General features: G+C 39.4%; 1 protein-coding gene across 4 annotated transcripts in view; it reads left to right on the plus strand.

Moving 5' to 3' along the window:
- Positions 1–21,429, plus strand: part of TOM1 (target of myb1 membrane trafficking protein) — a 1,917,838-nt gene that overhangs the window by 1,568,593 nt on the left and 327,816 nt on the right. For all 4 annotated transcript variants that reach the window (XM_044068060.1, XM_044068069.1, XM_044068077.1 and 1 more), the window contains exon 12: positions 4,406–4,481. In XM_044068060.1, coding sequence (XP_043923995.1) covers positions 4,406–4,481 — 76 coding nt within the window. The remainder of the gene's footprint in view (positions 1–4,405; positions 4,482–21,429) is intronic.

Below are 21,429 nucleotides of genomic sequence, written 5' to 3' on the forward strand. Positions count from 1 at the left end.
AAACTGAAAATTTAAGGAACACTTGAAACCACTTAGTAATGGTGACTCTCAAAGCCACTGAGATACAAATTCCAAAGGTAGAGTCCAAAAAGAGTGTGTCCACATCCTAAACGATTCAAGTCCCACAGTCAGACCCACTGTCAGCCCTGTAATGACAGACTTGGATTTTCTTAAAGCTAAGTACTCTAAGATTAACATCAAAGCAAATTATTTAGATCTGAAAAGACTGGCACTGATATAAATAGAGCCAGTTGGTCAGCTTGTTTAGCACAAATGTATACAATGCCTGGAATTCACTTGAGCACACTTGTGATACACATTTGAATAAATGTTTATTAAGAAAAGTTACAGAGTTCAGCTCCCGGCAGTCTTTATTTAGGAACGTCCAATTAGCAGTTGGCTAGACATAAAAATGGGTAACTATGAAATTTATTAGAGATGTAAAACACTGAGGACATCGCTGTGCAGTGAGACAGAAGACTTCAGAGTAGTTATCATGCTAAAACAAAGTTTGCAGAATAGTTTGTTAAAGAAAAGAACAACAAGAAAAAAAATTTAAAGTATATAAATCAACAGACAAGCATTCATTTTAAAGATAGTCCACTGACAAAAGATAATAGCATAGTAAGTGATTTGGGAAAAATGACTTAATGATTTAATAAATATTTTTTCAGAGCTGGCTCTGTGTTGCTGGTTTGTAGTGTCCAGTCCAGCTATAAAGTGTCTTATCATTATACAAGATATAGTTAGGACATTACTACTGAACTTCAAAGCTTTTAGCCGTGATAGCATCTCTGGCCACCTCATTTTAATTTTTGTGATGTTTCTGTTGGTTCGCTCACTACGCCTTTTCAATCACTTAGTAGGAAGGGTATTGTTCCCCCAACCTTGTAATTAGTACATGTTAAACCAATTCATAAAGGCAGATGCCATGGTAAAATACTGAATTATTCCTCAGTAGGTTTGATATTGATTTTTGGCTAATGCTTTGAGAAGTGCCTACTTGGGTTCCTTGGAAAAAAGAGCATTTAGGGTGTTAAACTTGACTTGAGTCAGCATGGGTTTTTTGAGAAGACATTTTACTCATTCCTGTTTATCATATTTATGTGATTTTGGAAGTATAAATGGAGATAAGGACTTGAGTTGACTAGTTAGATCCTGCCAATGCATTCAGTAGTATCCCACATGCTCTTATCCTTAGGCAATTAGCACAATGGATGCAAATCCATTTGTGATTAACTGGAACACACTCTCTGTCTTTCAGGGAAACAAAGAGTAAGAGTACAAGATGAGGCATCCGAATGTTTTTTGTCATCTGGAAATTTACAGGGCTCAGTTTTGTGACCAGTATTGTTAACATATTATTTTTCATTTTTTCCTGTTTCTGTTGCCTTTTGGATTGTCAGATATGCTGATGTCCTCAAGAGTGGCACTCTTCACTGAAGATGCTGATACTATCTCCTCAGTAGCTGCTTAACCAAAGTGTCTGTTAAGTAATCATGTATTGACAGTTAATATCTGTTTAATTTCTCCAATTCTTTTGGGTTTATAATACCATGACAGGAATGGACCCCATTCCTAAGTCAAAGAATGATTAAAGTTCATGAAATTAGTATTGTTTCAGTCTTTGATGTTAGCCAGAAGTGCTCTTCGCAGCACCCACAATGTGCCCAGAATTGTGGGTGCCACTGAGTTATGTGTTTTGGTAACATATCTAAATAAGACTGTAAATTCTTTTTTATGACATCCATTGCTCCTACTACTATTGGAACTGTCTGGATATCCTTCTTTCACATTGCCCTCATTTCTGCCCTCAAATCGTGGTGTTTTATGACTTTGTATGTCTCTGTACATAAGGCACTGTAATCACTGAATGTAGCAGTTTCAGTGGTCAGTGCTACTTTTGTCTAATTTTTCATGGAATACTGTATTTGGTTTTCTCGCATGTATTGTTTGAACTGTCGGTAATAGGTAATTCCATGTGATATAAACTTCATCATTCTCTATAATGCTTTGCAGCTCATGTTTCCAATGCTTCTCAGATACTTCAGTATTGTAATGTTTGCATAATCCCCAATGTCACAGTCTTACCACATTATTATACCTTTCAGTACACAGACCCTCTGCTGTTCATGTATCACACCCAGCAACAAGATGTGCTACTCTTTCCAGTTCTGTTTTGCATAACCTGCATTTGCCTGTTTCTCCCACATGTTTAATGAACTTTGTAAACCAACGTGTACTTGGCCCACTGTCCTGGGCCACTAATATTAACCTTTCAATCTTTTGGTTTAAATCCACTTCTCCTTAACCATTCTTACATCAGATCCTGATCAACATGATGTTGTTCCAGGAGTTTTCTGTACTTGCAACCATATTTGTGCCTCTTCCACATTTCTTGTCTTCTCATATGATCTTTCTTTTTATATCCTTTCTTGTGTTTTTTGGCGCATTCACTTGCTGCCTGATTTTTGTTTCATTGTGGTTTGGTTTCCATTTCTACTTGACACTGATATGCTTCTGCTAAACTAAGCAGGGAAGTCATTATAGAGTTGTTCTCTTCATGTTTCAAAACTTTCACTATGTTTGGATCTAGAGAGATTGGTTGGCAGATATGGATGCAGTCCTACGATTGCAGCCCTGTACCTGTAATCAATTTCAAGGAGGCCCATACTTCCTTGGGAATGAGGAATATATAATCTTGGTATACAGTGATTTTTATATGTCTTTTGGTAAGCATTGCCCCTAAACCGATTTGCAACAGATATACGAAGCATTTCAGATCATGTTAAAAGACTAAAATGAAAGTATTACAAATCTGTATCTTCCTATAGGCTAGTAAAAGGTACACAGCCTGGAAGTTTCTTTACCACACCAGTCCTTGCTTTCCAAAAGCCTTGAATTGTATCAGGCACAGAAATGTCACTCTTGGCATGATGAGCATGAAGCATATGAAGCAAAAAGTTCTGTCATGGTATAGTTTGTTAATTTATTTTAGAACTGTGCAGATATGAATCATATCTTGCTTCCATCAGTAACTATGCGGCTGAGACATTTGTTAGGTTCTGCCTGTTTCTGAGTCATATTTATTTTCTCCATGTAGTGTAAAGGTGGTCTCTATTCTTGCCCACAAAACTGTTGGAACTTTCCTCGAATTGTACACTGTTGTTAATATTGCAGGAAGTGTCTGAATATGTTAAACTCTTGGCAAAAAAAAAAAAAGACAGTAAATAATTCTTTGTAATTTTTAAGTAAATATTTGATCCATGTTTCAACAGTGTATTCACACCGAAGTCTTCTCAACATGCTAAGTCTAAAATGTCAAATAACAAGGAGCAAAATATTATCCTTATTGTTTATATATTCACACATAAGTACTTTCTGATCATGTTCTTGCCTTCCAATGCCAAAAAATGTAGATTTAAATGTTTAATGTAGAGAAAAAGTAGTAATACTTTTTTATGCAGTTTTGGTTCATGCAGCTATCAGCTACTCTCAGGACATCCCCTTGTCCATCAGGCCTACTGAACCTGAGTAGGCTTGCCAGACTACTCCATCCCATGTACAAGGCTTGCGAGGAGATTGAGACACCTGGAACAGAGTAATGTTGCTGCTGACAGGTATTTTCTTTTCTCTACATTCCCATTGCACCATCAGTAACACTCTGTGGCTTAGTCATGCAGTGGGCACCACCGACCCCAGTCAGTACACATGCAGTTGTTTCACCAGTTTGCACCAGAAAAAAAACAACCACTCTAACATTTCTCAGACTTGCACCCCCTGAATGATTATGCCAATCCTTCGTGCCTGCAACATCAAGCACCCTAAAGACGAATCAAACCTGTCACCTGGCCTAAGTCAGTGTGTTATCCTCTGACATCTGCATTCTGTAAAGACAGTAGTTGACAACTGTGCCATTTTGGCAATAAGGGTTGCTTAATACACGGTAGTAATATGAAATTTGCACAAATTTCTTAAGGCACTGTACAGTCAGTGCTTCTCCTGTGTCACACCTGATCAAGCACTTATGTTTTTAACATCATTGTTATACAGGTTTTACTTTTCTTATTTTTGTTAAATTCAGGATGACAGCAAAATAGTTATCGATGTTGCACAGCTGTTAAGCGAGTGGAAACTAAGCTTGTATTGGTTCAATTTAATTCTCTCTGTACTCTGATTGTACTAGTGTAGTCATTTACCTGTCAAAAACTGCTGTATTAATTACTTTCAGCTTTAATCAAAAAGGATTGACTGGCATGGCCAGATTTACACTGTTCACCTTTACATTTTAGGACAAAGTAAATTAAGTTAATTACCATATGATATGCAACACTCAAGGTAGTATGCAGACCTGTACTCACAGAACAGTAATGTTAGTGAAATTCGGCACTTTGTTTTCTTTCAGTGTAAAGTATGAAGAACCACAAGCAATAGATGGACTTGCTGGAGCTCTAGATACACGCCAGCAGAACACAGGAGCGGTAAGTGTGGTAACTTTTATACTGCTGCGCGATTATCCTCAGACAATTTAGAGTTCTTGCCTGTTGCTGAAAAATCTTCAGAAGCAAATAGCAACTTTGTTTTGCCTTCAGCATTACATTCATCTCTCTAATTAATCAGAGAGGTGACTGCATTCAGTTCTTCTATTCATGTTTCTTAGCACTGATATTTTTAGGAACCTGATAATTAAGTAAATTGTTTGTATTACGCTTGTATTTAGTTTGATAAACATTTTTAACTCTTTTGAGTTGCAATTCTTACAATTCTTTCTTTGCTGAAGGTAGTAAATGTTCATATCATGTTATCATGCTAGTTTGTTAGCTGTGAATGCCTTCCTGTGTATTATCTATTGATCTGTTCAGTTTGCAAGATTGCAAGGCTGACTTTTTGGAACATATCAGATGTGTTAATCAGCACTGGTTTGTTTTGCGAATAAAGTGAGATATGTATGTTTAAGCAACAGGTAGAGTTGTTAATATATTTTAACTAAATGTTTCCTTTAGTAATAAGCATTTTTCCCTTAATGTAGCTCCCTGTGTTAACTCTTTTGCAGTTCTTCTTTTTACATGTTCTCTTGCAGTTTACTTGGTAATCAGATATGTACACAAATGCATGCATAATTCACAGTTGCTTGCATATCATTACAGTCATTGTATTCTATTGCACCATTCTGTCACTGCCTTCAATTTGGAAGACTTTAGATGTAGACAATATGCTACATACCATGTATTGTCCATCTACCGCATTAAATAAACATTTGCATGAAATGCAACATTATAATTCCCTTCCCCCTTCCTGTATATATCTATTTAGAATAAACCTTTTTGAGTAAGGTTGCACAGTTACTTCTGACTTGACTGGCTGTTTTTGTTCCTTGTAAGTTAAGGTGTACATTTCCAGAATGATTTAACATATTCTCAAATTTTCAGGGAATTGTTGTGGCACAGTTGGTGCTTCTGACTACATTTTGATACTTCTTCCAAATGCAAATATTTTCATAGTCTTAGGTTTATTGGAATATTTTCAAGACTTGATGAGATAACACCAAAACCAAGAAGCCAATTTTTCTTTTGCAGCATTTAAAAGAGCTGTACATTTTTTGACTTTTTATGACAAATATTACTTTTAGTTGTGATGTTATAATGATATTCGAAAGATTATAAATGTCAACATGTATATCTGGTGTGAATCAGTTATCAAAATACTGAGCAGCCTAACTACATACTTGTGCTATCAGTCAATATAGGACTGTATCTCAAAAGCCCCTTGAAAATATCCAGCGATCAGTGTGACGCTAAGCTGCAGAATGTACTTAATTGATGACTCAGATAATAAAGATGTCTTCAATGTATGTGTGTATAAATGTGTATATGTGTGCATGTGTGTGGGTCTCGGTGTGTATTGGGGGGGTCTAGCGTGAATCCAGTTACTGTTCAGAAGAACCATATACAGTTTTTGTTTCTGACATAAAGGCAACTCACTGCAGTCATATTTTGGTATGTATTGCATTTTGCAACATGTAAAGAAGTTATATGTACCTCAAGTAGAGTGACTCTAGGAGGCATTGTAGAGCTGGAGCAGCAGGAGCTCAGAAGATTTAAACCTCATGTGTTCCTGCCAACATGTAGAACTTCCCAAGCTGCTAACTCTTTCTTCAGAGTCCCATACTGACTTTCCTCGTTCCTACTGCACTTCCACTGTTTTTTTTTCTGTTAGGTAAGTTTTGGTGTATCAAGTCATGCCAGACTACTTCAGAAAAGAATAGAGGCAAACATTTTGGAGATTTTCTTCACTTGTGTGAAGTGTTTCCATTGGTCTTTGTTTCATTGATAGAGTTAAATATTTTCTAGCTGAAGTTTATACTTCAGGACTCTTCTTTTTCTGTTTAGGAACTTTCAAGATAATGTTGCTTAGTGTCAGAAGAAAAATTCAAGCGAGTCACATCTGCCTCAGGTGATGAAAATTTCCTTTATTAACTGCTAACCAGATTACAGCAACATGTTGGCCAAGATGATCTCAATCTGATCAGCTTGTTTACTGACATCAACTTTTATACTTTCCTGTTACTAGCCAAAATAGCTTTTGTTACATTTCTAACAGTTGACAGTTGGCTATGAAAAACATCTAGGATATCGCAAATTACCTCATAAAAGAATGTTTTACCTCAAAACCACAGCTAGTGTAGAATGTTTACCTCAAAACCACAGTTAGTACAGAATGTTCAAAAAGGTACAGAATACTTAGTTCAACAGTGGTAGCTGGAATTTTCCAGGACACACAGCTTGCCTCGGTAAATTAACTCTTACTCAGCCGTGCATCCTTTTACCAAGCTTTCATTTAACTGCAGTTAGCTTTCTTTATTCAGAACTATAGAAAACAGATGTTATTCAAGTTCATAAGCAAACTACATCTATCATAGATAAAGCCCATCTTTAATAAACATGGTTCAATGACCTTTTCTTACCAACACTTCAGCAAATAGCATATTCGTTTTGCTAGATGGGAGAAAGAGACAAATAACAGTATGTTTCAAAACTTTTTCTCTTAACATTTCCCCCCTCAAAACACTTTTATTTGTCTTTTTATTTCAGCAATATATGGTAAAAACTAAGTGTTTCTTTGCATACATTACTTCATTTGCAAGACAAACTTTTAAACTTCAAAACATTTGCAAAAGTCACATTTCAATGTATTCACTTTCACCAGTCTGTTGCAACTGCTGGTACATCGTTTTCATAACAGCAGTATCAACCAGTCTTTGTAGAAGACCTCTGATACAGGGTATACAACAGCAACCACATATCACCACGACAGCCACAGCGACTCCGGACACCAGGAAACTGCTGATGAGATGACTCCATTTTCCAAACCACTCTTGTAGAAAGTCTGTGAAGGGATTATTTACCCCAGAGTTCTCTGCCAATTCTTCGGATAACATCTCCAAACCTTTCAAAGCTCGAGTGATGCTCCCATCAGGGTTAGTGTTATTCGGAATATATGTACAACAGAAAGTCCCAAACATCCTGCAAACTCCTCCTTCTTTGGCCAGGAGCATATCCAACGCAATTCGATTCTGCCATGCCACCTGCGAAGTGGCCTCCAGTTGTTCAGCAATTCCTTTAAATGCATCATTGGTATAGTTCACAAAATGCTGCTGGTTATAGTAAATGTAGTTGATCCAGTCCACATTCTTATTGGGTTGAATCCAGACAAAGACGGATGCAAAACCAGCCGCTATTTGGTTTATTGCTTTGTATTCATCAGGCACGCCTCTTGGTACGCCAATGCTATCGATGTAGACACTGCTATCAAAGGATTACTTCGGTGCCTCTCTTTTTCTCTTATTCAACCACCTCGGCTTTATTTCAGGTTCTCTTACGAAATTGCTTGCTGGAACTGGGAAAATGTAGAATGGCAGAATTAACTTTGCAAGTGCACAAGTTCTCTTCCAGGGAATCGTAAGCCTTGATCTGAGTTTGTTGTCTCCACATAACCACCATACATCTGCCAAACTATGAGTTTGGTTTTCCAGAAATGGATTTTCATTGCCATTCACAGTAACACTGCAATAATTCTGTCCCATATTGCCATACTTCTTTCCTGTGCCATCTCTGGAAATGCACATATATGAACCTGGATAAGAGATTGCTGTAGGCGGTTTCTCAACTTTGCTTATGACTGGAAAACACTGGGTTTCATCTTTGCATTTATCTTTGGTTTTGTTGAAGAATAACTTTAACAGACACGTCAGATTACCTTCATCTTGCACCAATGGGACTGTCGCTAATTGCTGTTTACCTTCAGCACAAGAAACACAGTTCTCACGATGTGCCTCTCGGGTATTATATCTAACCCAAGATAACCATTCGTTACGGTGTATGAATCCCGTCTCGAGTAACAACTGTTCTTCCTCTGTGAAGGCAAAATCTGCTTTACTTGTAGCATTTTTAAGGCTTTGCACTTTAAGTTGGACAGTCCCCAAAGGATCAGTTCCAATTGGAAGAGACACTCCGATTCCATAAACACCTGAATCACTTTCTTGTGGTGACACGATGGTTATAGTAATCACTTCAGTACCTTGGAAATGCGCAATTTTTATTCTTTGTTGCCTGCTCTTATCTTTCTTCGGTATCACTGCACCACTTGTTTCCCATCCATTCACATCTGTTGACCACCAAACATTTGACCAGGACGGACAGTCTCTATTGCACAAATATTTTGCACGAGTCAAGAAATCATTATTGTTCCATTTAGCACAGTCCAAAATTCCTTCACAAAGTTTCACCTTAAACACAGTAGTAACACTTGCTTGCGCCTGCAGCACCACCATCCCTTTTTCTCTCACAACTGTTCCTTCTCATATGGACATATTTACTTTTGCCACCAAAATCATCATCATGTAACAGTTCAAGTACCAGTTGAACATGGCCATCCTTCCTTTGTAGTCAGACTTTGCGTTCAGGGGTCCGGTGGAGTCTGACCAACATCACTGGTAGAAGGAAAAGTCTTAAGTTTTTTACAGTGGGTGATATGAATCCACAAAGTCCTCTCTGCTATCTTTACAGCCGTAGGTGTTGAGATAAGTACTTGATATGGGCCTTCCCACCTGGGGGATGACCAGTTCTTTCTCTTCACAATTCAGATCCACACCAAGTCCCCGGGTGCCACGCTCAACAAGGTTTCACTTCTGGAATCTGCAAAGGAGTCATTGGTTACAAGAGACTTGACATTTAGCAGCTTCTTCATATAATCCGCCAGATCCTCACCCCCCTCACGTTCCGCTGGCAACAATCCTTGCCACTGCGGGAGGTAATATGGTCTCCCAAACAAAAGTTCAAATGGTGTAAGTCCTTTGTAGGAGGGTGAGATTCGCATGTATAGGAGTGCCAATGGAAGGCACGCAGTCCAGGATCTATGCGTTTCTGCCATCAGTTTGCAGAGTTTACTCTTTAGGACACCATTGTGTCTCTCCACCAGTCCAGCTGACTGTGGATGGTAAGCACAATAGTACTTGAGATCAATTTGAAACACTTGACACAAACTTCTGAACAATCTGGTTAACAAAATGAGACATATTATCACTGTAAATGCGCCTTGGAAGGCCAAATTGGGGAATTATTTCTGTTGTCAAAAGCTTTGCTACTGTGTGTGCATCAGGATGCTTTACTGGAAAAGCTTCTACCCACTTAGAAAAAGCATCAATTATGACTAGACAAAACTTTTTTCCCTCTGAGGGTGTCAACTCAATAAAGTCCATACAGAGTGTGTGGAATGGATATGGAGGGGTAGGGAATGCCTGCTGAGATTTTTTAACTCCCCCCTGAGCATGATACTTTGCACATAATAAACAAGATAAACAGAATTGCTTTGCATAAGTTGAAAATCCTTTACACCAAAACACCTTAGACACTATTTGAACCATTGTCTGTATGCCTACATGGGCAGGTCCATGGCTAACCAAATGCAGCATACCTAAAAAGATTTGAGGGTAATACCATTTTGCCATCTGATGCCCTATACAACCCATCCTGTTGGGTAATAACATATTTCACCCAACGACATTTTTCCTTCTGTGTTGTCAATGTTTGCATTACTTTTAGTGTCTCTAAGTCTAAGAGGTGTCCGGGCTCTAAATCATTGTCATGTAAAACCAAATCATTTTCTTCAGCTGCCTTTTTTGCAGCCATATCAGCAAGCGCATTTCCCCTGGAGACAGGATCTTTTCTATTGGTATGTGCGAAACATTTACATATCGCTATCTGAAGTGGTAGTTGCACTGCATCTAACAACTGTAAAATTAAATCTCTGTGATTTATTGGTTTGCCTGTCACAGTAACCATTCCTCTATTCTTCCATTGTTGGGCGAAAACATGCACAGTGGAGAAAGCATACTGACTATCTGTATAAATTGTCACTTTTTTACCCTCCCCTAAGGTACAAGCTCGAGTCAAAGCCACTAACTCAGCTGCTTGGGCAGAATAAATGTTTGACAATCCTTTTGCTTCCAAAACTTCAGTTTCTGTGGTGACTGCATACCCTACTAGTGTTTTTCCTACAGTGTCCTCCTTTGCTGATCCGTCTACAAACAAAACAAGATCAGAATCTACCAACGGAATATCCGTTAAATCTGGTCGGGGAAGTACTTTGTCATGAATGCTCTCTAAACAAGCGTGTGGAGTACCTTCTTCTGGAGTCGGCAAACGTGTCGCCGAATTAAAAGTAGTACATCTTTCTATGGTCATATGTGGCTGTGTCAGCAGCACTGTCATACATGACAAATGTCGATTAGGAGATAAAAAGGTTATCTTATCTTGCAAAAGTATAGTAGCTACTGAATGTGGAACTCGCAATGTTAATGGGTGGAACAAAACTAATGATGCTGAGGCTTGCACTGCCATGGCGGCTGCCACTACAGCTTGAACACAATGCGGCAATGCCCTTGCAACCGGATCTAATCTGGAGGAATAAAAAGCTGTCTGTCTCTGTTTATCCCCATGTACTTGTACCAGAACCAAAGTCATATATCTTTCCTTACAATCAACCATTTGTACAAACTGCTTAGAATAGTTCGGAAAACCCAAAACAGAGGATCCTGCTATCAATTGCTTAATTCTATTAAATGCTTGTACTGCCTTATCTGTCCACTGTATATTACTTTTAGCTGCCATGGGAGTGTCATAGATCAGTGCGGTCAATGGCCCTACTTCTTCAGCATAGTTAGGAATCCAGCTTCTACAAAAATTAGTCACACCTAAAAACGACATCATCTCCCGCTTAGTCGTAGGCAGAGGTGCTTCAAGAATCGCTTGTTTTCTTTTATTTTCCAATTGTCTACCTTCCTGCGAGATTAAATAACCCAAGTACTTTACTTGTGCTTTCCACAATTGTAACTTCTCTTTATTTATTTTATGTCCCTGCTCAGCTAAAAAACTAAGAAGGGCTAGAGTATCCTTTTTACAACTTTTCTGCGTGGGTGAGGCCAATAAAATATCATCTACATACAACAGGACCTGGCTTCCCTCTGGGGGAACAAACTGAGCTAAATTCGCAGCCATTTCTTGTGCGAATATTGTCGGACTCTCACAATAACCCTGTGGCAATCTGGTGTATGTGTATCTTTTACCTTGGAAAGTGAATGCAAACCAAAATCTACTCTCCTTGTGTAGTGCTATGGAGAAAAAGGCATTGCTTATATCCATGACAGAAAAATATCTGTGCTGAGGTAGTAAATCATTAAGTAATGTATAAGGGTCAGGGACCACCGGTGCTCTTGGGATCACAGCTGAAGTAACTGCTTGTAATTCCTGAACCAACCTCCAGGACCCATCCGATTTCTTTACAGGAAACAACGGAGTATTGCAGGGTGAATCTGGGCATTCAACAAGAATTCCTACCTGTTTTAGCTGCTCAATAACTGGCTTAATTTCTTCCTCCGCTTGTTTACTTAACGGGTATTGGTGCTTACGAGGTCTAAAACCTGACTTTGGAGTTGTACAAACTTCACCTGCTGTTTTCATCAGTCCCACATCTCCTTTACCTTTTGACCATAAATCTACAGGTAAGGCACTTAACGCACTATCTTCCTCTTGAGTTAGGAGGATTTGTCATGCCACTTCTACTTTGTCATCCCTGAAGTGCACACTTGGTCGTGCCCAAGTCACCCAATTTAATCTTTGTACCTGGATCTGTTGATCTTTTAACTGACTTTCAGACATCGTGTCCCAAATCGTTACCTTTTTCGCCAAATCTACCCAATGTGTCCCCACTGCTTTAGTAACTGAAACATGCGGTCTATAATTTGAGCGGTATAAAGAACTCATTTCCTTAGTCAAAGTACAGGTTACTACTGTATTACCTTGCGTATCCCAAAACATATCATTCAAAATTATCCTTGCACACTTGTGCTTAAAGAATTGTTTTTCAAATTCTTTATCCGGACCAAGGGCCTTATAGAACATTGTACAATGTAAGTGCGCCGCAACCTGCGGTGACCCGCTCCTAGATTTACTTAGATCTAGATTGATCAACTCTGTATCAACCCTCACCGGGCCGTCTGAAATCAAGCCTAGGCTATACCAGTAAAACAAGTCTTGTACTCCCTGTACTACTAAATCATCCGCTAACCTTTTTGCCTCAATACATTTAGGTGTGGGAATTGCCGCTATTCCAAACACATGCATAAAATCTCTTCCCAGCAAATTAACTGGACAAACTTTTGATATAATTACCCTACACCTAACAGTTTGGTTTGTTTGTGGATCTGTGAACAGTAGAGGATGAGATAGTGGTTCCTTATAAATTTTCCCGTTTGCCGCTTTTACAAGGATAAACTCATCTGTTTCACAGTTCGGAGGCAGAACTGCTGGACCCAAAAGTGTACACAATGCACCTGAATCACATAAAAACTCCACTTTCTGTCCCTCAACCAAAAACTCTATCATGGGTTTCTGATCTAGATGCATAGAAATACCCAAATTTGCCAGGTTTATGACTTCACAATCACAATCCCACCCTTCCATTAGAGTGTTCTGACATTCATCGTAGAGAGTGTCTGCCTCTTCACTATCCCCATAATGAAGATGGCACCTTTCTTTACTATCATATTGTCATGCGGAGCCCTTGTTCGTAAGCTGTGGGGGATGTTGCCACTCTTTACAGTCGGCAGCGAAGTGCCCACGTCTACCGCATTTAAAACATTCTCCACGTTTTAACCTTTCCCTATAGGCTGAATGTCCACCCGGTTCATTTAATGTGTCCCATTGCGGGCCCCCACGTTTTTTTATGCCACCACGGCGCCCTTGCCCCTTTGGTCCTGTACTAAGAATATACCACCATCATCCCCTACTGCCAGCACTTGTACTTTCTTTTTCTTTTTTAGATTAAAATGTCACTCAGCATGTCGTGCATATTCAAACAAAGGTTGCAGTCTACATGTTCTGTGATCTACCATGTGCTTAGTAATAAAACTACTTATCGGAGCCTTACAACCTTTAAGGAAAGCATTTTTTAATTGCTGTTCATACGGACTATCATTAGTCTGATCCTGTGGAATCATCATTCCACAATGGTTATTGAACACTTCTGTCAGTCTTACAATATAATGATCTACAGATTCATCATCATTTTGGAGGCACTGATTTATTACTGTCCAATCTGCTCTTGGACGCCACTTATCAGAAATTCTCTTTAACAGATCAGTGACTCGCGTATCTAACACCCCAGAATTATGCTTTAATGTAGTGCCGTCATCTGCCTTACATATCCAAGTACCACAAACTAAGTGCCAATCTGGACCTAAGATTTGTCACACTACTTGTTCTACTTCTAAACCATTTAGATGATAACTTAAACGCATACCAATTATGTCTTCAGAAAACTTTTAAAAATTAACCATGGGATGAGGAATACCATCTGTAGCTCGTTTTATATCCTCTCTAGCCCAGGAACGATAAACTAAAATAGTTGGTTCTTGTCCAACATCTCCTGCTTGTGGGTTTGCAACTTGTATTAAGGGAAGAGCTTCTGAATGGTCAGAAAGTTTAATAGCTCAATGTCCTTGCCCTGCTGGTCTTGACCTTAACTGCATAGGTTGGTCTACCTGTTGCAAAGCAACTTTAGGTACTACGGGAATTTGTGGGTAAATTGGAGGGGTCACAACATTTCCTTGAGCAGCTAATAACCCACCCTGCTGTACAGATCCCACATCTTCAGACTGATATTGAGGAGGTTCCCCCGGTATGGCAGCAGCAGTTTCACCATACAGTGGGGCGGTTGCCTGCCTTTGTACTGCACAAACTGTGTGCTCATCCTCTTTATCTAAAAATAAAGCTACTTTTCCACTTGGCACCAGTGATCCCTTTTGATTTATTTTCTCTTTTTCCTGACACTGTTTTTCTTTTATAGCTCGTTTGTTTGCTTCTTCTAACCATTTTTGTGCTTGGGGAAATCCCAATTGTCTCTGCTTTTTAGTTCTAGTTCCTGCATCCTTTTTCAAATCTCTAACCAGTTTTGCACAGGCATTCTTATTCAGTGTACCATCAAAACCATATTTCAACTTCCACTTTCTCAAAAATTTAACATTATTTTTGTTTAAACTTTTCATATACTTAGCATCAACATTTAAACAGGCATCACTCTCACACTTGCAGCAACTTGAACCCATGTTTTCCTAGATTTCTTATTTTAGGACTGTATATTTTAGGACTGCATCAAAATTATTTTTACAGGGCTTATTACAAAATGGGGCTATCTTAACAGGGATCCTAACAAAATAATAGGTAATCCTAACAAAATAATCTTAACAATTATTCCTACCCACCCTTAACTAAAAATAAAACCCTTGTTGACAAGGTTAAATTAAATTAAAAGAAAATTGTTTTCATCCTACCTGAACCAGATGAGACTCCGTTTCCCCATTTTGGTTCGGAAACCATCCCTCAGATAGGCATCAGAGAGCTGCCGGCCTCTTTCCAACGACAAATCAGTCGGAGGGCTTTCTGTCGAGGGAATCTTAAGATGCGAAACCCTCACCTGCGCAGGTTTTTCGGTCTCTCTGTCAGCCTGATCCTTATCTTAGTAGAGGTTTCCGGTCCGAAGGACCAAAATGTCAGAAGAAAAATTCAAGCGAGTCACATCTGCCTCAGGTGATGAAAATTTCCTTTATTAACTGCTAACCAGATTACAGCAACATGTTGGCCAAGATGATCTCAATCTGATCAGCTTGTTTACTGACATCAACTTTTATACTTTCCTGTTACTAGCCAAAATAGCTTTTGTTACATTTCTAACAGTTGACAGTTGGCTATGAAAAACATCTAGGATATCGCAAATTACCTCAGAAAAGAATGTTTTACCTCAAAACCACAGCTAGTGTAGAATGTTTACCTCAAAACCACAGTTAGTACAGAATGTTCAAAAAGGTACAGAATACTTAGTTCAACAGTGGTAGCTGGAATTTTCCAGGACACACAGCTTGCCTCAGTAAATTAACTCTTACTCAGCCGTGCGTCCTTTTACCAAGCTTTCATTTAACTGCAGTTAGCTTTCTTTATTCAGAAGTATAGAAAACAGATGTTATTCAAGTTCATAAGCAAACTACATCTATCATAGATAAAGCCCATCTTTAATAAACATGGTTCAATGACCTTTTCTTACCAACACTTCAGCAAATAGCATATTCATTTTGCTAGATGAGAGAAAGAGACAAATAACAGTATGTTTTAAAACTTTTTCTCTTAACACTTAGATCCACTCTTCATGCACATAACTTACATTTGCTACCAAGTAAGCTTCGAGTGGAAAGAGCACAGTACCTAGAACTGCCATACTTTGTCATTATTTAGTGATGCCAAAAAAAAAACATTCAAGAAAAAGGTCCTCAAAAAATGTTACAGAAGCTTCTCTGTTTGGAACAGAAGCCAAGGGGGTCACAACTGCAGCTACGTGCTTCCTGTATTGTAAAGTCTGACATGTAAGAGAAATCTCTTTCCATTTATTTCCATCTAACCACTTTAGCAACGTGAGTGTCAAAAGAAAGGCCACTGTCAACCTGGGTCCCCAGGTCCCTGATAACCTCTTCTGTGCTTAGTTTCAATCAGCTTTTACTGAATGTTATGTATCCTTTCATTCAGCTTTGTACTTATACAATGTATGTGTCATTGCCACCCACTTAAGGCTTCAGATGTCGAATTGTTTTGATGTTAAGATTACTTGTTCCTAGTGTCTATCATCAGGGGCAGTCTCAATGGTCAGAAGAATTGTCTGCTTTGCATTTTCTTTCGTTAAGAATCATTGAACTTTGCAAAGTCTTGCCTCATTACTTCTGAGCACTGAGGATTTGCAGATATCTTAACCAACAGACAGTTTTCAGGATGTATGCATGTATGTAATTATTTTTATTAACTGTGTAGGTGGTTTGGTACTAGGATCCCCCTCCCCTTCAGCCATGTCCTGAGCTGTCAGCCAGCATTACATCGTGGGCATGAATGCACGACACCCAGTGAAGTGAAAGACAATGTGTTGCAGTAACACTGAAATTTAAAAAAGTAATTTCTGCAACTCCTATAAGAACAGGTCATTTAGCCTATCAGGTAAGAAATACTCTCTTATTACTAAAGTTCAGCAAGTTGCCAGTTAACATTTTGCCATGCTTTAGTATTGGTCCATATCAGAGCTCCTGGTATGATGTGTTCATGTACAGTTGAAGAAAGTATATGCTGCCTGTTGACCATGCATTCCTATCCTGTCTTTCCTCAACAAGTAAGCTGTGGCTGAAAGCCCAAGGGTTAATGGCAACTTCAGCAGTGGTGGTTGTTTATACCGTGTAACACAAGAGAATTTTATAGTAGAGATCAAGTGCACGCTGGCCAAAGGAGAATGGTCCATTAGATGCCAGATGCATCAGGTGTGGAGTGGGACAGCCAGTGCTTTTTGCCCAGCATAATTCCAAATGATCACTGTATAGAAGTGAGAGTAGCGCTTCTCTCTGTACAACTGCAGCAACCTCGTTTTCCTCCACTCCACATTTTTCTTTCTTTAAAGCAGTGTGACTGTGGTGTCAAAAATCAGCAAACAAGAACGAAGTCATTTTTACCTCCAGTGCTGGGAAGCCATATAAGCTTGGGATCGGGCCTTTAAGAACAGTCACTTTCTTTCAAGTGTCCTAATAAGAGAAGCCAGCTGTTTAGTAGAAAGACTTAGCTAGAGCATTCCAGTACCTTACAAGTAATGCTCGAGTCCTTTCATGGCCAGATCAATATTTTAGAGATAAATAAACAAAATCCACAACTAGAGCTGAGTGACCAAACCAAGAACCAAAAAACAAATACCAGCACCAAGGAAGACCAAAGTTGGGTTAGCATAGTATATTTTAATATCTGCTTTCAATGGATCTTCTTCAAAACACAAACTAAAAAAAAAATCACAAGACACTTTTGGAGATGGAGTCTCCTGATTTGTGGTCTCTTTGTCTTCTCCTCTACTGCCTTTTAAATTCTTCTCACAGTAGCAAAATTCCTAATAACTGTTGTTTTTGCCCCCCCCCAGCTGCTTCTCCATTACCATGCACTGTTTGGGGGGAGGGTGGTGCCACTCTGCAACAAGTTAGTCTGGCTTAACCCCCCCCTCCCCTCACACACACACACACACACACACACACACACACACACACACACACACACACACACACACACACACACACACACACTCTTGATTAAGGCCAGAACAGAGACTTCATTACTGTCTCTGTTCACTGAACAGTTGGCTGTCCCAACTACCTCTCTGGGAGCTTGAATCATACTGTACTCTGGGATTTTTTAGCCTATTTATCTTTCAGCTCCCAACCTATTTGTACTCTCTCTGTAGTTAACAAAGATCACACCAGTATATTTATCCTAACAGGAAAATTGATGCTTGCTGTAAATATACTAGCATTTAGCAGATCAGATAACATAACAGAATAAAAGTTGCTTTCAAAAATTAGTGTAGTGATGAGAATAAGTCTAGGTTTAATTAAAGTGAAAATGCCACTTTTTCTTATCAAAGCTAGATCTAATTGAACTCAGTATGATCATAAGTGATGAAAGGTATGATAAGGTGTTCTTATTTGTATCACAACAAAGACCCAAAAAAGATTACTGTGGCATGTTATTTGTAAATAATGAAGTGATCATCTAGCTATTTGTCATAAGAATATGCTTGCAGAAAAGTGCTTTGCAGACTTCACAGTATACAAAGGCATGTGTCGGACTACATATCCCCACTTTCTTAAGAGAAGGTAAAAACTGAGTGTAGGTGAACATGCCTTGAACCAATTCCTCCCCATTTATCTACCTCCTTATTTTATGAGAGGGTGGGGTTTTGGTGAGTTTTCATTTGAATTCAGTAGATATGTATTTCCTTAGCCTTTTTACTTATGTAAGCTGTGAGTTGTGCTGGCCAGTCTAACCCCCCCCCAAAAAACCTGTCACTACTTAATGTGAGTATATCTTTATTTTTTGATATTCATACTTGCCTCCCCACTCTCTCTTTGTTGTCTGCATCCCACACCATTTTGCTAATATTTTTCATTTCTCTGTACCTGACAAAAACTGATGGACTTCAAAGACTTTCATCTGTTCAAACTGCTGTTGGCTATAATGTAATGATGTCCTTCATATCACTGTTACAGTATTCTCTTGCCGAGGATAGTCCATCATCTGGCCAGTATAACAAGGCCTTTAGTTCTTACAGCCATCATACATCACACATATGCTCATTGCACAAGGAGTAGAGCATAAAGATAACATATAGACAAACACAAGCAGCAATTCTTTGCAGCCAGTCTGAATGCCATTATTGAATATTATGATGTCTGAACACCGTTCTGCTGTGTTGGTTACCAAGTCATGCTTTCAGATAAGTGCCCCATTGGCATTGTTATGGTTATTGTGTTCATGTGTTCAGAAAGGGAAAATATCAGTGTGGGAGGCAGATTCCCCAGAAAGGGAAAATATCAGTGTGGGAGGCAGATTCCCCATAAAGACCATCATGACAAGTGTATATTCTGTTTGGGTGCTTCCCGTTATCATATGCAGTGCTCCATCTGTCAGGCCTTTGTGCCTTAGACTTAACGTAGTTGTCTGTTCTCCTTGTCCATTTAGCTAGAGAACCAATGTCTTAAGTTGTTGGCTCAGGATGATATTGCAGAATTGTCCCATCCAGAGGGCGAGCAGTCTACCAAGAAGGCCTAAAAAGTTAGGTCTGATCCAGCTGCTATCCAGCCTCACCTGGACATCTCTCTTGAGGCTGGCAAAAGACGGGAGAACCATCTGGTAATATCTTCAGATTTCTCTGCTGTGCCCTGTCGGAGACTAGCAGAGATCTGGTTTCTTGCATGTCCACAGAGGTGTTTCAAATGCCTGTACCTGATATTGAGAGTGGACCTCAGCTAATTATTTCTGAAGAACTGAGGGCGATTCTTCAAATCTTAGTTCAGGAGAAGATTCGTATGGCCATCATTGAATCTCGCCAGGAGTTTGACTCTCTGAAGTTGTTTCATGTGGATGTCTCGCAGAAAAAGAAGCAAAAATATTTCCCGTTGTTAAGGATCCCCAGCATGAATGGCAGGATTTCACTCAGGGTTTATTTAATGCTTTGATGGCCTTTAAGCCTCCTCAAGGGGTCTCTGTGTCTGCTCCTCCCTGGTGTTTCACTCTGCTTAAGAGGCCCAGGAATTGGATTCCACCGATGAGGACCTGGACTCAGGTGAAGAATCTTTGGCTTACTGTTTGCAAATTGTTTCCCCTTTGGACTACAGTTCGGAGGAGTAGGAGGATTCTGTAAGTCTATATTCTCCTCAGAGGAACTCTCCTTTGAGGATACCATTGCCCACGTGGTGGATTACTTTAAGTGGGATTGTTCCTGCGTCTCTGAAATTCAACAAAGATATTATGAGCTGTTACTGATGGAGTCTCCTAAGCCATCTGGTGTTCCTCCTGTTCTGTCTGCCCTTCTGGATACTTTCTCTGCAGCATCTGTAGCACCTGACTGTCAGCCCTGTACACCTAAGAAGCCTGATAGATTGTATAAAGTGCCCGAGGAGGGCAAATTTTTTTGCAAATGCCCTTATGCTAACCATTCTGTAGTGTCAGTCTCCTCTGATAAGCCCTATAAATTATTGCTCTCTACCAAGCTGTTGCCTACTGATAAAGATAGTAGGGTTATGAAAAGGCTGGGCAAAACATGTTTATACCGCTACCACTTTATCATTTAGGGCTTTCAACTACCAAACTCATATGCCCAGGTATATTTTGGTCCTCCTTTCTCGGGGTTCTAAGGTCGTTCTTGTCCTTTCTGACTGTGAGGGGAAGGCTTTGGCCCTTTCTTTACTGAGCTCAACTTATCAAGTTGTCCTCACCACTCAATCAAATGTAGCTGTGATGTAGCTGGTGCCTCTTCCAGGGCTGTTGTCTTTGGCTCAGTTATCAGATGTTATTTTTGTCTTTGTCTTCAGGCCTTGCCTGATGACATTAAGGCCAGACTTTTCGATGCTCCTTTGGATAATAAAAGTATTTTTTGATCTGCTGCAGCTGGACTTTTCAAGTCTCTTCAGGACAAGGTAACACCTTACAGGAGTTGAAACATATATCTGAAGTTGTTAATCTTCTTCCTATTCATCACTGATGGGTTCAGTTCAGAGCCCTCGGAACTGAGTCGGCCTTATACCAAGCTTACATGCACCAAAAACTCTCGAGCTAAGCTGCTACCCACATGCACCAAAAACTCTCGAGCTAAGCTGCTACCCACAATGCCATTTACTCAGTTACCTCAGATCACGTTTGCCATGCAGCAATATAGCAGCGTTTCACCAAGCTCTTCAATTAAGTGATGTTTTTTTTTGTTGTGTCTTTCGGCTGTTCCCGGTTAGGGGTCGCCACAGCGAAACTCCGGTCCGCTAATGATTGCCAGTTGATTTTTACGTGCTGAGTTGCCAGCCCTAATGCACAACCTTCAGCAAAGATACACCCATTCATGCATGTCTCCACACAGAAGACGCTTTCGCTGAGAGTCGAACCGGACAGCGTCTTACTGTGAGGTGACAGCGCTACCACAGCACCACCACCGCGGATCTTCAGTTAAGTGATTTATCTTATATATATATATATATATATATATATATATATATATATATATATATATATATATATACAAGTTTTTGTAAAAGTTTTTTTTCGTTTATTGCTTGTTCTTTGATATCTTTATATACTCAACTCTACCCACAGGTATCCCTTTCATACCATTTTTGGTATTTTGAACTTTTTACCCTTGCGGTATCTTTTTACTATTGTTGATATTTCCTCTCTCTTTACTTTCTTCATTTCCTCCACTTTTCTCACTCTTTTCCTTTTTCATGAGAGTGTGTACTGTTATGTCTGAGAAGAAGGGAACTAT

Source organism: Protopterus annectens, chromosome 1.part0 (assembly GCF_019279795.1).
Source record: "Protopterus annectens isolate FY-2018-M chromosome 1.part0, PAN1.0, whole genome shotgun sequence".
In the NCBI taxonomy this organism is placed as follows: domain Eukaryota; kingdom Metazoa; phylum Chordata; order Ceratodontiformes; family Protopteridae; genus Protopterus; species Protopterus annectens.